The sequence below is a fragment of the Siniperca chuatsi genome, linkage group LG23, assembly GCF_020085105.1.
Source record: "Siniperca chuatsi isolate FFG_IHB_CAS linkage group LG23, ASM2008510v1, whole genome shotgun sequence".
In the NCBI taxonomy this organism is placed as follows: Eukaryota; Metazoa; Chordata; class Actinopteri; order Centrarchiformes; family Sinipercidae; genus Siniperca; species Siniperca chuatsi.
In genome coordinates this window covers 21,703,904-21,721,193 of record NC_058064.1, presented here as the reverse complement: position 1 = coordinate 21,721,193, position 17,290 = coordinate 21,703,904, and the positions used below count along the sequence as shown (strand labels likewise).

Below are 17,290 nucleotides of genomic sequence, written 5' to 3'. Positions count from 1 at the left end.
CAGCTATGAAGTAGCCAATTGGAATTATTCTCTGTATTCTGTACTCTTGTATAATTGTTCAACAAAAAACATCTACAAATAAAGTTTTTAATAAAACAAAACAAAGAAATATAAAGGATAAAAATTAAAAGATTGAAAATTATAAATATATGTAATAAATGTATGGTTTTGGGTTGAATTTAGATCTCATAGGTGCATTTTTTTTCTCAAGCAGCCCCACAAATTGGGCCTCAATCACTGTAACTTTGAGAAATTCTGCACCACCTTTTGATGCTGCATGTGTCCTACGAATAAAACAACAGTCAGACCTGTAGTAGTCCAGCATGATGCGGTTGGGTGTCTCATTGTTACACAGACAGACGTGGTGGTACAGCTGGGCAAGCTCCTCGCTCAGCGTCACCAACTCATCCTGAGCTGCATTCAACGCCCCCTGGCTCTCATTGGCTGTTGACTGAGCTGCCTGCAACTCCAACTCCAGGCTAGAAATCTGAGAGATGAGGAGAAGAGAGGAAATCCTTTATCTCTGTAACTATCTCTTATTCTATTAAAACAGACACAGTCAGTATGACATGGTTACCTTCTCCCGTCCTTCCCGGCAGCTCTTCTCCAATGAGGCAACCTGCCTCTCCAGCTTCTGAAGCTGACTATTTCGCCTTGGCTTCTCGTCCGCTGCTCCCTCTACACACTGAGCCAGTCTGTCATGGAGGGCTTTCACTTCTGCCTTGAGCTCCACTACCTCTGTCACAGCCACACGGTACTTGCACTGCAGGATCTCCAGACCTGGCGTCTGGTATGAAAATACCTGACTTTTGTTCAGTGTTTCACTCTTGTCATCCTGAGTTCTTCCTTCCTCTTCAGCCTCCTCCTCATCCCTGTCCAGCTCCATTAGGGCCTCAGGGTTGAGCTGCGAGGTGGCACTGGCGTGGGCTTCCTTGTTTAGGTGGGCCCTTCGATGCAGGCGGCGGAGGGCAATTACTTTCTGGCTAAGGTGGAGGGCCTTCTCATGCTGCTCGGTCAGGGCCCCCTGGGTGTGTTGAAGCTGAGTCTGGGACTCCTGCAGGCTGGTCATCAGTGCTACTTTTTCACGTTCAACCTGAAGGGGCAGCAGCAAGATTAGGGAAAAGCACAGCATATATGGTATGATCCCACAAGTTTTCAAACCTTTTTTACAGGCTCATACCATTGAACACATCAAATTTAGACTTAAATTGGAATCTCTCACTATACAGCCACGAAACAGGGGTCCAAATAACATTCTGCAGCTTCATCTTCATTGTACTATAATTTGAATCCTCTGAAAGGTTGTTTTTGCAAAGCCAGGGTTCAGGTAACAGGAAGTGTGAACTGACTTCCCAACTGATTATCCCCAATCCACCTATCACAATAATCAAATGGAGAAATCTGGTCCTGGGACTGGGTCTGTATCACATATCTGCTAATGTGAGTAGTTCATATATTAACTGGAACCCTCCTAACCTGCTACAAGACTCATCAGGGCTACCTTAATCACTTGAAACCTCTTTTATGTTCACAATAACTGAGTGAGCCCAGCCAGTAAGAGAGAAATCGACCAGGAGGATGAAAGGAGAAGACCTTTGAATTGACGACCACAAAGATGAGGCAGTCTATGGGTTTATTGAAGAGCTGACGTCACAGCCAGTTTTGGTTCAGTGTAGCCAGAACTGTTGAGGCTAACAAGTCCTCAAAAAATGTACCAGCAAAGAGACAAGCTGAGGAGACCTCATATCAGGCCAGAACAGGAAAGATAAGGAAGATGTGTAATTAAAGGAGTCCTGTGGAGATCTGGCATTTAAGTCAAAGATTGGACATGTCTATGAAATATTATGATGTTCCTTAATTTCATGCCACACTACTGATCAACAGTTATTGGCAGTAATGCACCAAGAAACGTAAAAGCAGGGGGAAAACACCACTATCTGAGGTATAAATTGATGTAAACAAGGCAGGTTTCAAAATGCTCAAAGAAAAAAATGGCTTTGCTAATGTTTTATGAGGAAAAAAATGCATTCGGCATGTTTGTTAGGCCTACACACACAAGTGTTTTGGTGAGGTAAAGATAACTGTGTTTGTATACAAGAAAACTCCACAGAGTACCATTAATAATTTCTGCAATATGTAGTAATGTACAGAACTTACACATTTTGTGTAGTGTGCATATCTTAGGAGTAGTAGTAGAAGTATGTTTGCAATTAATCTGGGTCCACAATTTGAGCACATTCAGACAGACTTTATCATTGTGTCAAAAAACGCAGCATTGTGCTGGCACAGCACCAAATGCACAAAGCTCCAGCAAAGAGCCCAAGTTTGTCTGGCACAAAAGTTGAACCTGGCTCAACTTTGTGTCTCTCTCTCCCCATGTTTCTTGTCTGTCTAGGCTGTCTGCTGTCAATAAAGGCTAAAATGCTACAAAAAAACTTTTGTTACAATGGAATGTTGTAATCTGGCAACACACTGTACTGGTCAATCAAATACATGCAAGCCCACATTCCTGGTATTTTACTTTGTACCATGAACAAGATAATTCTACTGTTAATATTTCGTGGTCATCAAGACAGGGGATAAAATGAGTGTCACTATGATAACTTCTAAGAGTTGTCAAGTTCTCAAACCCATGGATCTATTAATCAAACCAGCCTTCCTGGGACCGTATTTAATTGTTGCACCAGTACTTGATGCAACACACCCACACCAATGCAGACGCAGTGCAATTTTTGATCGTAACGCCCGGTGTTATATGTTCAACTGCTATCACTGGTGTAGAATCCAGGCAGGTCACAGCCAAACTCTTCAACAAAAAAAACACACCTTACCACCTTTAGAAACTGAGCACCTCCACAGCCAGAACTGAACTGGAAACATAAACATACACTGAAGCATAAGAAACTTTTATAAATCTTTTATAAACCACGTTACAACACAAAGAAATCTTCAAAACATTAACCCCGATATCTGAGATGGCACTCCAGTTTTTCTCATTAAAGTAAATACTTCAAGTTCCATTGGGTGTAAAGAAACAACACTGTAGCACAAAAGTGGATTCATTAACAATTTAAAAGAGCAGCCTCGACAGCCGCAATGAAACCCACCCATCTGCCGGACAGTGGTCGATATTGTAGTGTGTCAGCAGAGATATGAATTACACCTACAAGAACTGAAGCAGATGCACACACATATGAAAGTAATTGGTTGTAAGGTTTGAGAAATGCCCTTAGACTTTGGGAACGTATAAGAGAAAAGGTGTTAGGAAAGAAAATAAGAATGAGTGTGTGACTGTGTGTGAGAGGAGGAGACAAAGGGAGAAAGTGAGTGCTTTACGCAGTGGCGATACTGTATGTTAGCACGGTTGTACAGTAAATCATTCAAAAGCCTTGGCTTTTTAAAGAGGAATCGGCTGTTGTATTATGAACCCAGCAGACATTGAAAATAAAGAATAAAACTGTCACGTCTTTTTCAGAGCCAAAATTTGTCACAAATTAACCATTTGGTACAATTTCACAGAAAATTAGATGGAATGTTTTAACATTGCATGTCAGTAGGAAGAAATTGCAGACATTAACAGAAATAGTTTTAGTAAATATGCTTATTTTCCTTCTTTCTGAGATTGACCTGAGATGTTCAATATCAATCTCACGTGCATTAAATAAGATATGTGTTAATCAGTGAGCTTTAGCAGTGTTGGTAAGTGTATTTTTTTACTTTGGACACAGCCAGGTTAGCTGTTTCCCTTTGCTTGGAGTCATGTCTCTTTGAAATCAAGCTTTGGATGTCCCAGAACTTTCTTCAGCTACAACATAAATCAGCAATAATTGTAATTGATCCTCCAAAGTCAGTCTGCAGAAGAGTCTCTGTCCCCTGTTGGCAAATATATAGTCCACTATACACTTATAGCGTATAGTGGACTATATAGCTCCCGACTATATTCAAATGATAATGTGAACTTGAAAATGAAAATGTAATTCCACAATAGCATTATAATTTTCCACATATGTATGCTATTTGAGTGAAAATGAAAATGCAATAATCCAATTTTCATTTTCATTTCACATGGGCGTTCTAGACTATATTAAAATTAAAATGGAAAAGCTGTTTGACATTTAATTTGTAAAAGTTGTAACCCACTGTACAGTTCAAATGTTATAAATGTAAACAATGTAACCTGATTTTCCATTTATGCAAACAATATTTAAGTCACAAAGAAAATGAAAATGAAATTTTCTAACAATTTGAAAATGAAAACTACACTTGACATTTCATTTTCAAAGACAGAGCCCCCAGTCTGTTGCATTTACATTTACATGTCACCACGCTCTTTTGGGGTCAACATGAAAATGAAAATGAAATTTTATAACAATCTGAAACTGAAAATGAAAATGAAAACGGCATTTGACATTTCATTTTCAAAGACTTAACCTGCTATACAGTGGACAATATTCAAATGCAAATATAACCGCAAGCGGCAATTCCGGAGTTCAAGCCAACACAGACCATTAGAAGCTTTTGATCAGGACCTGGTCAAATCTGGCCTAGACGTGAGAAAAGCAGTGAAATCTGCCTTTTTTGCATTTTCAGAAATAGAATGAAAATAACAAAACAAAAACATTCATAGTCTGATCCGTGTTATGCCACGCACATTTTTTGCATTTGTAGCCCCCTAGCGGCCGATTGGAATGAAAATTTCAGGGCCTGTTTCGGGTACTTATGTGGACATATCCTGTAGGTTTTCTGATGATTGGCCCAATGGCTGTTGACTTTGGTCTATTTATGTGCTGAGCCACACCCCTTTTGAAGTTAATTGGTCAATATCTTGAAAACAAAATAAAATAGCAACAAGCTTTATACAACTTTAAATAAACTTCATCCAGTAGTGATCCACCAAACATTTAGTAGCAATCAGACCTACGGTTTAGGAGATGTCAAAAATGTGTGTGTGTGTGTGTGTGTGGGGGGGGGTTCAAAATGGTGGAAAATCTAGTTAGGCGGACTTTAGTAGTCTAAGAGGCTTTTCACATTGAGTTGGACTCTGGAAATTTCAAGTCATTCGGACTTATGGTGTGAGGGGCGTGGCCTGTTCAAAATTGCATTTTTGGGCCTTAATTACAGCGCCACCATGTGGCATATTTCTGTGGAAGCACATGCACACTGTTTCCAGTTATTGGGCCAAGTTTCATGTTTCTAGCTCATTCCAGCTCATGGGAATTTGAGCCGAAGCAGCAGACAACAAATAATAATAATAATAATAACAACAACAATAATAATAATAATAATAAACTGGTACAAACATAAAAGGGTTTCAGCCCCTCTGGTGTTTGAACCCCTAATAAGCAAAACAGCGCCCCCAGTCTATTGCATTTACATTTACATGTCACCACACTCTTTTGGGGTCTAAATGAAAATGAAAATGAAAATGAAATTTTCTAACAATTTGAAAATGAAAACTACATTTGACAATCAGTGAATAAAGTTCTAAAAGTTGTGTGTTTTTGTACAGTAATCTGTGAGGCTCGGCCCCCAGGAGTGCTGTGACGTCTATCGTTTTCCCAACCTAATTCTTGTCTCATTTGTGGTCTGATTAACAGTAAATCCATCAAATTCAGTGCCTCATATCGCCAGTTTCACCAAAATCAGTGAATACAGTTATAAAGTTGTGTTTTTGTACAGTAATCCAGTAGTCAGTGAGGCCTTCTCGCCTTTCTGCCACAAGTGGACTACGCACATGAGTAAAGCAGCAGATCTTCAAGCAAGTGACATCCTAACTGAAGACATTTTCATGTTGACCCCAAAAGAGCGTGGTGACTAAATGTATATGCAATAGACAGGCGGCGCTGTTTTGCTTATTGCATTTGAATATTAGTTGGTTAAGTCTTTGAAAATGAAATGTCAAATGCAGTTATCATTTTCAAATTTTTAGAAAATTTCATTCTCAAATTAACTTAAATATGGCTTGCATAAATGGAAAATCAGGTTACATTGTTTCATTTTCAAATTTGAATTAAGATTTGAATATTGTCCACTGTACAATGGCTTATAACTTATTTTCCAATTAAATATCAAACAGCTTTTCCATTTTAATTTTAATATAGTCATAGCCAGCCCAAGCTCTTCAGGTTCTAAGTAAAGCAAATCAGTAATCAGTACATCATCAGTGTGTTGTTTGTTCCAGCTGCTCAGTCGGACCTGAGAGATGCGTCTGTGGCCACGAGATCAGAAAACAAAATATGCAGGAAGGAAAAAAATGCAGTCATATCAGTTCACTGAGCAATACTGATTTGTATTTATGAAACTGCACCTTGGTTTCACTAGGCTACCTTAGCTCTTGAAGTTAATGTCTTTGTATTTTATGTCTATTTTTTGTTATTTGTATACTTTGTTTTCCTTGTCTCCTTTTTTTTCTTCGACTCATATCTACCCATTCTCCCACACACGTACATGCACAAACACACACACACACACACACATTCCACTCATCCTCCAAACCTATGGAAGAACACTTGCCCGCCCATCTACACACAAACATACTCAGACACATATGCTCATATGCTTATACATACACACACAGAGACATGCACAAAACACAAAAACTATTCAAACAGACTCCATACAGTCACTATGAATTCACTTAAATTTGTAACTTGGAACATCTGTGGAATTGGTTCACAGGCAAAAAGATTTAAGGTACTTAAACACACAACAAATTACAAGCAGATATACGCCTTCTACAAGAAACTCATACATCTGAATCATAAATTAAGAACACCACAGTTTAAACACAGAGGAATCCAAACGAAACATCTGCACCATAATATCAGCCATTATGCAGACGACATTCTACTTTCCCTTCAAAATCCTTCCTCCTCATTACCCAAAACCATCTGCCTCATAAACACTTCCTCCAAAATCTCAGACTACACTCTCAACTGGTCTCAATTGACCATTCTCCCACTAAGCCCTAATAGTTGGGATGTGGCAGTCCAAACACCACATATCTCTCTGCGTACTCAATATTTCCGCTAGGCTGTCAGAGTTAGTCTATCTCAACTTCAACCCACATCTCATAGACAGAATTGATACAATTAAAATGACCATGCTACCCATGATAAATTACCTATTCTCAATAATCCCGGTCAAGCCTCCACCCTCCTGGTTCAAATCCCCCTCCATCATCTGGAAAATTTTACTGGAAAAACAAGACACCTAGAATCAAACTAGCCACTTTACAAAAATCCAAAACACAAGGAGGTCTGGAAGCACCAAACTTTTTCCATTACTTCATTGCCCACCAACTCCAATACATTCACAAATGGACCAATCAAAATCAATCCAACAATTTCAGACTTTCAACATTCATAAACAGCTCCATCACACACCATCCTTGTTTCAAAAACCCTACCACAGCTACAACTCAGCCTGGTGGAAATTTCACCAAATAACTAACACCACAATCTCACTTACCAAACACACTCCCATCTGGAATAATCCTGACTTCCTAATGAACAGAAAACCTAAACTTATCGTCATGGATCAGTAAAGGTATCATGCACCTTAAACATATCTTCCATAACAACACTCTGGTCTCATTCCCTCATTCGGTTCAGAAATACGGCATTGGGGAGAATCACTTTTTTTACAATATCTGCAGATCAAATCCTCTATTCAGACCAAAATCAACATTAAATAATCTAACTTAGATCTTCCCCCACTAACATCAGACCTGATCAACATCAATACTAGAAAAAAACTACTATCCAAAATCTACAAGATAATTTCCACGTCCGACCTAACAATATCCATCCCTTCACAAAAATGGGAACAATACCTACAGATTTTCCCCGGTGCTGACTTCTGGACCCAAATCTGCAAAAACATCCTCTCTATATCTACCAACACAAACATGCAACTCATACAATACAAGATTATTCACAGAGTACACTACACAGGGAAAAGCATGTTTGAAATGGGTTTTATAGACCCTGACATTTGTCCGCACTGTGCATAAAACACCACAGACATGATATGCCACATGGGACTGCACACCAATTAAACAATTCTGGCAGGACATCACTGACAACCTCTCCCTTCTTTTAGGCTGCCATATCCCACTATCCCCTCCACTCTGCTTACTAGGAGACATATCCAACATAAACCTAAACAACACATCCAGTAGAATACCCTCCCTACCCCTAATCATCGCCAAGAAAACTATCCTCATGAACTGGAAATCAAGGGAAAAAATCAACTTACACTTTGGAAAAATCTATTAATCGAATACATATCAATGAAAAAATAATCTGCCTCCATTAAAAAATAAACTGCTGATTTTGACATAATCTGGAAACCATTCATCGATACTCTAAATTCTTAATTTCTGCACCAATTATACTCATCACCTCTCTTTTTGCCTGTCCACCATCCACAATAAACACACACATATACTGCAATTATTACAAATTTTCTTCACACACACACACACACACACACACTCAGATCCCCCCTCCATGCTTATCTGCAGCGGCGGCTGTGGCTTAGTGGTAGAGCAGTGAACCACCAATCGAAAGGTCAGCAGTTTGAGCTTGGCTCGCACAGCCCACATGTCAAAGTATCTTTGGGCAAGACAATGAACCCCAAATTGCTCCCGAGGTGTGTGAGTGTGTGTGTGTGCGTGTGAATGATTAATTAGTTTCTTTGTACTGATGAGCAGTTCTGCCATCAGTGTATGAATGTAACCCCCAAACCTGCAAATTAAAGCAAACATCATGAAAAAAGGAAATGGCATTCCAACAACCCGGAAGAATCTTGTTTAGTTTGGCAAGATAGTCTTAAAACATATAGGAAGGCCCTCCATGATGCCAGAGCAGCTTACTACTCATCATTAATAGAGGAAAATAAAAACAACCCCAGGTTTCTTTTCAGCACTGTAGCCAAGCTGACAGAGAGTCATAGCTCTATCGAACCATGTATACCTATAGCCCTCAGTAGTAACGACTTCATGAGCTTCTTTAATGATAAAATTTTAACTAATCAACTCAACTCAACTTTATTTATAAAGCACTTTGAACACCAACAAAGTGGAACCAAAGTGCTGTACACAAAATATAAAAAAGAAACAGAAAAACAGGAAACAAACATATGACATACACACCTACAAAGCATTGTCAAAAGCTAAAGAAAACAAATAAGTTTTAAGCGCACTCTGAAAAACACCCAATGAAGGACAAGTTTTTAGAGACAGAGGAAGGTCATTCCATAGCCTAGGAGCTGCAACAGAAAACGCCCGATCACCTTTACATTTACTATTACTTTTACTATTAGAGAAAAGATTCATCAAGTCCTGCCTTCAACTGGTGCCGACTTGTCTTCAAACACAGGAACCTTGGAAATAGCTGTAGAGCCTGATGTGTGTTTTGGCTGCTTTGCTCCTGTCAACCTTCTTCAGCTGACTTTGATGATTAATTCATCTAAGCCATCAACCTGTCTCTTAGACCTCATTCCAACAAGGCTTAACCTGCTTAAAGACATTTTACCCTTATTTAGCACCTCTTTACTGTATATGATCAATCTGTCTTCATTAACAGGCTATGTACCACAATCCTTTAAAGTAGCTGTAATTAAACCGCACTATTACTTTATACCGTATTATTATCATCAACCGGTAAACCTACTTTGTATTTCACACTTATTTTAATTATATACTTATACCCACTTGGTACTTAATTTATCTGACCTGTATTTTAGTGTATTATATTTTTTCCTTAGTACTTCTATTCCTGTGTGCACTGACGTGACAGTGAGCTGCTGTAACAAAAGAGTTTCCCCTTGGGGATCAATAAAGTGTTTCTGATTCTGATTCTTAAAAAGCCCACTCTTGATCAGGGGTTTTAGCCAACTATAGACCTATATCTAACCTTCACTTTCTTTCTAAGATCCTTAAGAAAGCAGTCACCATTTGTGTGACTTTCTACGTAACAATAGTTTATTTGAGGATTTTCAGTCAGAATTTAGAGTGCATCATAGCACAGAGACAGCACTGGTGAAAATTACAAATGACCTTTTAATTGCATCAGACAATGGACTTGTCTCTGTACTTGTCTTGCTAGATCTTGTCCTGGCCTCCAGCAGCACTGTAAGGAACCTCTGAGTTATCTTTGATCAGGATGTATCCTTTAACTCCCACATGAAACAAACTTCAAGGACTGCCTTTTTTCACCTATGTAACATTGCAAAAATCAGGCACATCCTGTCTCAAAATGATGGCAAAAAATTAGTGCATGCATTTGTTGCTTCTAGGTTGGATTACTGCAATTCCTTAATATTCGGCTGCCCGAATAAGTCCCTTAAGACTCTCCAGTTGATCCAGAATGCTGCGGCACGTGTACTGACAAGAACTAGGAAAAGAGATCATATTTCTCCAATATTAGCTTCTCCGCACTGGCTCCCTGTAAAATCCAGAATACAATTTAAAATCGTTCTTAAAAGTAGGCTTAAGACTTTCCTCTTTGATAAAGCTTATAGTTAGGGTTGGCTTATAGCAGCATTATTATGCTGCTATAGGCTTAGACTTGCAGGAGACTTCCCATTATGCACCTCTTTCCTCTCTCCTCCTCTCCCTCTCTATCTGTATGCATTTTTATCCCATTACTGCATGTTACTAACTCAACATCTTCTCTCTCCCATAGTTCTGTGCTTTCTCGTCTCTCTCCTCTCTCCTTCTGTCGCTTTCAGCAGGTATTTCTGCCTCCAGAGCTGCAAAGACTGGATTTGTGGTTGTGGGCCACCTGCTGCCCCCATGTTCCTGCTCGACAACTGCTACTACAGTTGTTGTTATTGGCTCTGTTACTAATACTGACATTATTTTTCCTATAGCTGTCATTTCTATTATTATTAATTTATTAATATTAACACTACAATTACAATTCTACTATTTAAAAAAAATTCTAGGTGGTATTTGCATTTTCCCCACCCCCACCCCCTCCCCCAAAACCTCTCTCTCTCCCTTTCTTTCTCAAAACCTAACACGGCAGCGGCGGATGGCCACCATTGAGTCTGGTTCTGTCCAAGGTTTCTGCCTCTTAAAGGAAGTTTTTCCTTGCCACTGTCACCAAGTACTTGCTCATGGTGGGATTTGTTGGGTCTCTGTAAATAAAGAGCACGGTCTAGACCTGCTCTATAGGAAAACTGCAATGAGATAACTTCTGTTATGAATTGGTGCTATATAAATAAAATTTAATTGAAAATTTAATTGAATGTGTGTGAATGGGGTGAATGTGATATGAAGTGTGTGAAACGCTTTGAGTGGTCAGAAGACTAGAAAGGTGCTATACAGGTACAGTCCATTTACCATTCCTTCCCTGTCTCCCTCCCATTTATTTTATTTATTTAGTTTTTTTCCTACCTTCTCACCCTCTTCTCCTCTAAACTGCGTGAACCCTGTTATTATGTGTATTTACTACTTACTTATATATTTTAATACATCATTATTATCACCATCATCATAATTATTATTATTATTTTGTATACTATTAGTAATGTTGTTGTTGGTGATGATAGTGCCAATATTACTTTTGAATGTCTTTATTAATTTTATGTTGTTTTTTATGTTCCTATTGATATTACCAGTGATATTATTATTATTATTATTATTATTTATCATTATTATTATGGCTAGTGTTATTATTATTATTATTATTATTATTATCATTAGCACTATTTTTTTATTAGAATTATTTTGATGTCATGGCAGTAATGATAATAGCAATATTTTTTTGTTTTTGTGTGTGTTTTTGTTTGTTTCTATTTAGTTTTTTGTATTAGTATGTTTGTTTGTGTGTGTGTGTGTGTGTGTCTGGTATGTTGTGTTTTTTCACTCGTTACCTCTAAACTGCTCTCACCATCCATAATTATTACTACTATGTCTACTAACTACTTATATATTATTTTCATTCCTAATCAAATACATTGTTATTATGGTTATTATTATTAATGATGTTTGTTATTGTGGTGGTTGTTGTTGTAATTGTCATCATTATCATCACCAGCATTAATATTATTATTGTGAATGTTATTGGTGCTGTTGTTGGGGATGATGGTGGTGGTATTATGTAAGTTGTTGTTTTTTTTGTTTTTTCCCATCCTACTCCTGTCATTTTACCATTATTACTATTGATTACTATTATTGCTGTTGTTATTATTGTAATTATCATCATCATCATCATTATTATTATTATTATTATTATTATTATTATTATTATTATTATTGTTGTTGTTGTTGTTGTTATTATTAATGGTAAATATATATTACTTTCCCTCTCACACACTCACCCACTACCCCCTTACACCTCCCAATACACCCACCCAAACCTCCGCCGTCTGGATTAAAGACCAGTAGCCCGACTGCCTCCCCAGAATTTTGTCCATCATTTCACATCGAGACAGACCCCTTCATCTGTATTGGAGCTCGGGTCACAAACACCTCATGTGGCTCCCCTCCCACTCCCACTTGAGACCCCTTCCACACTACTACACAGACATACTGTATGCACCAACACACTCACACAAGCATATCTAGGCACATTAACCCGTCTCATTGGAACCTTCACCCCTGAGCTGAACTTTTTTCTCTCTCTCTCTCTCTGGTTGTTTGTTGGCTTGTTACCTCTTTTCTCTCTCTGTTTGTTTTGTTTTGTTTTGTTTTGATTATATCCGATTATCTCTTCTTCTTCTCTTCTGTCCTGTTTTTCAACATCATGTTTTGTATTGTTTTACACTATTGTTACCACTTTATTGCACAAATTAAAAAAAGTAAGTTGTTTGTTCCGTCTAACACTTTTATACTGTGCTTGTGGGTCCATTTTGAACAGTCCCTAATGCTGGCTTTCTTTAAGTAAATAATGTGTACATGGTTGATCAGAGAGCAGACTCACCGTCATCAGCTGCTGCTTGAGCTTCTGGATCTCTGTCAGATTCATCTCACTGAAGAGGTCTGACGTCGTCGGCCCCTCAGCTTTCCGACCCGGCCCTCTGCACTCTCCATTAGCCCTGGGCACCGACCCTGCAGCTGTTCCTGTCCCAGTCCCACCCTGGAGGTGCCCGTTACACCTGACAGATCAGAGTAGAGTACAGCATCTTTAACATCCAGGAGATCCACTTTGCTTCCCACATGGCAAGTATAGAAAATTAGGGAAAGATTTATAATGAGCATAGTGAACGTGTACAAGAGTGCAGGCTAAATATCAGAATCAGAATCAGAAATACTTTATTGATCCCCGAGGGGAAACTCTTTCGTTACAGCTGATCACGTCAATGCACACAGGAATAGAAGTACTAATAGAATAGAAATAGAAATAATAATAAAATAAGTCCGCAACGAGACAATTATTCTAGTAAGAAATAAGAGATGTGCAAATCAAAATATAATACAGCTAAGATAATTTTCAAAGCTCAGATCAGTTCCGTGGTCAGCTGGCACCATTCAAAGTTTGACTGCAAATCAACTTTTCAGAATGGCGATATATTTGCTCTGTCCTCATAGTCAGTGTTTTTCTATTATCGGCTGCTTTCTGTCATCTGTGCAAAGTCACCTAGTTCATCTTTTCAGACTGGAAAAGAAAATGCACAATTTCAATCTCCTAAAAATTGTTCAACTGCAGCTGAAGCAAATAGGTATTGTAGGAAACATAATGCCAAAACAAAATGTTCATATGGAATACAACTGCAAAATGTTAACTGTCAACATATTTCATTTGTTTTCCTACAAGCATGATTAATGGTTTTCATGGTTCTGTTTCAGCAATGCAGGATAAGGATAATTTATTTGATTTGGTTTAATTTGGTTTGCCAGAGCAGAAGCAGGGAGCAACCCAGAGCCATGTAGGGAGAGAATGTTTATTATTGAGCATTGTTTATTGTTTATTTTGTTTATTATGATTGTATAGTTTGTGTTTATATGCTTTGGCAACATTGTATTGTATGCAGTCACGCCAAGAAAGCCACATATGTCACGTTTCTGCTCTTGGACAGGTTGGTAAAATATTTGGAGAAGGCTGTGTAGCTATTACATTTACTCTACCTAAATAATGGATTATTGTCTCGGAACTGTGGAGATTTCTCTGTATTTCTGTGACTATTTCTGAGCAGGAGCCTGGAGCTCGCTGTAGGCATACACCATGTGTAATTACTCTCACTGCCAGAAGGGGAGACAAACGTTCCGGAATTATTGGGTCTCCGTAAATAATGTTATAAAGAGTTTGCATTGTATGCCCAACCATCCAACAAGCTCTACTTCCTATGACATTTTTGGGCAGCAATTACTGTTCCTCCAAAACATATTTGGCAAAGCCAATTAGTAGGATATAAATGCATTTGTATGCATTTGAGACAGGATTGACTATCTGCAAGTAAAGCTCTTGTGATCAGTAACAATGTAAACATAACATTTTCTTTCCACATTGGTTTTATGTGTACAATATCCACCTTGTTGGCTCTTCTACATTTGGGGAGAGCAGAGTGGTTGGGGTGGCGTTGCCACTGGGGGGGGCGGAGGTGAACGTCAGGTGGGCACTGCCAGTGTAGGCCACATCACACATGCTGAGGTGGTGGACCAGCTCCCTGCGCAGGTGGTTCTTCTGCTCACGCTCACTCTTCAGAGACTCCAGCGCCTCCTCCAGCTGGGTGTCTGAGATGTCCTTCAAACGCAGCGCGTCCTGTAACTGGCTGTTTAGGAGCTCTGTCTCCTCCTCCAGGACCTTGATCTCATGCTTCAGGCCTTCATACTCCACCTAAACCAGGAGTGGAGCAACAGATAGATTGATGAAATCAAGAGATTGGCTAGCCAATGTAGTGTATCACTGATGTGATGGAAGTTCCTTCTCTATATCTGAAGCTTAAAATCACTGTGTGGGTAGTCTCAAAGGTGCCCTTTAGAGCTTTCTTGTAAACTTTGACGGCACATTACTACAGTACGTTGCTCTCAATTACCCCTGCAATCAGCGTAATACCTGGAAACCAACATAGGAATGTGTATTGCGTCTCCCGCATGCTCGTGCATGATACAAACAGAAAGGCGACCCTTTCACAAAGACATTGCTCTATAGAGTAGAGACTGTACACTGTATTTACTGTTATACTACCACTGACTACACTCATTCATTTATATTGTAGATTAGTCTTCATCTCAAAGTGATTTTTAGACGACCCGCTCTACCATTAAGCCACAGCCACTTGGCGACTCATTTGACAAGCTAAGGTGCAGGACAAGATGTGTTCATGTTTGTAAGTTAGATAAGAAGGTGACGTTAACAGGAAAACTAATGTGGTTTTGTTCAAAGTCTGTGGCTCTTGTGTTGTGTTGCAGGCTGCTGTTTGGCTGTTGGTCACTGTGACTGTCTGCACACGGTGACATTACTGCTTTTAGTAAATAAGTATAAAATGAAATTATTTTATTGGCTATATGCAAAGAAGTTCTCCCTCTACATAGACAGAATTGGGGGTACCATCATGAAACCAAAAAATATGAAATATAAATTTCTATCTTTTGGATTCTGATCAAGTGACAACCTCCGGGGCTGAAAAATTAAGCCAAAGTGAAGTGCCAAAAACTGCAGTTCCTCGAATGGCCACTTGAGGCTGGCTCCAAAAGCGAATCAATCCCCACAGACCCCCATGTTAAAATGTTAAAACGGTTTTGGTCTCTATAGCTAATTTCCCCCTTCATTACAACTGTACAGGGGGTGAATTTTTATATAACTCTCCCGTTTAAATTATATTAAGCCTTAAATTTCCGCATAATTAAGGACATGGCTGCTCTGAATGACAGGTGGGTGCCCTATCAGTTGGCTTGCCGCTAGGTGGTTTCATCAACCAGGCTTCATTCGGCACGCCTCAGCTCCACCTCTTTTTGGATTAGGTGGAGTCAGGGACAGCCAAGATGGCGACTGCTGGAGCCACTGGAGCCACCCACTTTGAGCTTCACAATGGCTCTTCAAAAACCTATGGGTGATGTCACAGATACTACTTCAATTTTTTTTTACAGTCTATGGCTCTGATCTGTATGTGTGTCAGAAATAAAAACATGCAATTTAAATTCAGTTGGACTTTAAAATATATATAATGATCTAACATATGTTGAATAATGTGCTTGGGACCAAAGCAAATAAAGTTAAAAAACCATTGGACCAATGTAAAAATCTGATTCATTCTTTATTGCGGATCTGTAATGTGTATGTCCATGTGTGTATGTGATCTGTACCTGATTCTGTTTGAGTGTTGACACCAGTTTCTGCAGAGAGATGTTCTCCTCCTCCAGCTCGGTATAGTCCTGGAGCAGCCGCGACTCTCGAAACTTATACTCCCTTATCTCCTCTCGCATCCGGCTGCGCTGCAGCTCCAACATCTCATTACTCTGCTGAGACAGTTCGGGGAAACAGAGCTGGAGTTGCATGCTGTTTATGATACAGATAACCCAAGAAAATGACTGGAATCAGCATGAAAGTGACTGGGTTTTATATGACAGAATTGTTGAAAGAGAGTGAAGACTCATTACAATGCACTTTCCTAAGAAACCATGTGGTCAGCTAAAACTCTGAGTACCTCTTTACCATTTCCTGTCTGTTTCCCATGAAAACACTTTTGTTATGGCAAGTCATGTATGTGTTAACTGACTGGGAAACGAGTTACAAAACCATATTTCACAAAATGTTGGCTTGTTTTCTTAAAATTCTAAATGTCAAACCTATTGTACATGAAGGTACTCTGCTTTAAAAGAGCACCTAGCTGGCTCTTGTATGATATGATATGTTATCCCCAACCCTAACCACTGTGCCTTACCTCCCTCAGCTCCTGCAGCAGCATGCTCAGGTGTTCATTGTCGGCCTGAGTGTTACAGGTGGTGGCCCGGCTGTGCTTCAGCTCCGACTGGAGCTCCAGGAGACGGCCCATGTAGTAGGCCTCCTTGGTGGCAGACTCCTGCAGCAGTGTCTCCTCATTGGTCTCCCCATCTTCTGCCACCTTACGCTGGGTGGAGTAAGCCTGGCCAAATGCCTGGAACAGGGCAGCAGAGGAAAGGAAGAGTCATCTAGACATGATTAGGAGATGAATTGTTTAATATTTCTGTTAGAATACATGGTCTCTATTAGAACTGCATTATCCAAAAAATGCTACATATCTGTGTTGGAAAAAATATGATCTATTCAATTCCTTTCATGTAAGTAAAGGTCTAAACATTGTTGAAAAGCTTAACAGACTAAGTAACCCATGAGCAACAAGAACGAAAGTCCTATTC

At 39.2% G+C, this 17,290-nt stretch overlaps 1 protein-coding gene across 8 annotated transcripts in view; it reads right to left on the bottom strand.

The window, feature by feature from the left end:
* LOC122871189 (protein bicaudal D homolog 1-like) overlaps nucleotides 1–17,290 on the bottom strand; it is a 93,755-nt gene that overhangs the window by 50,637 nt on the left and 25,828 nt on the right. For 7 of the 8 annotated variants that reach the window (XM_044185976.1, XM_044185975.1, XM_044185974.1 and 4 more), the window contains 6 exons: nucleotides 16,837–17,049; nucleotides 16,259–16,414; nucleotides 14,485–14,789; nucleotides 12,936–13,110; nucleotides 578–1,093; nucleotides 309–487 (listed from right to left, as the gene is read on the bottom strand). In XM_044185976.1, coding sequence (XP_044041911.1) covers nucleotides 309–487; nucleotides 578–1,093; nucleotides 12,936–13,110; nucleotides 14,485–14,789; nucleotides 16,259–16,414; nucleotides 16,837–17,049 — 1,544 coding nt within the window. The remainder of the gene's footprint in view (nucleotides 1–308; nucleotides 488–577; nucleotides 1,094–12,935; nucleotides 13,111–14,484; nucleotides 14,790–16,258; nucleotides 16,415–16,836; nucleotides 17,050–17,290) is intronic. The other variant, XM_044185972.1, reaches the window with a different exon arrangement.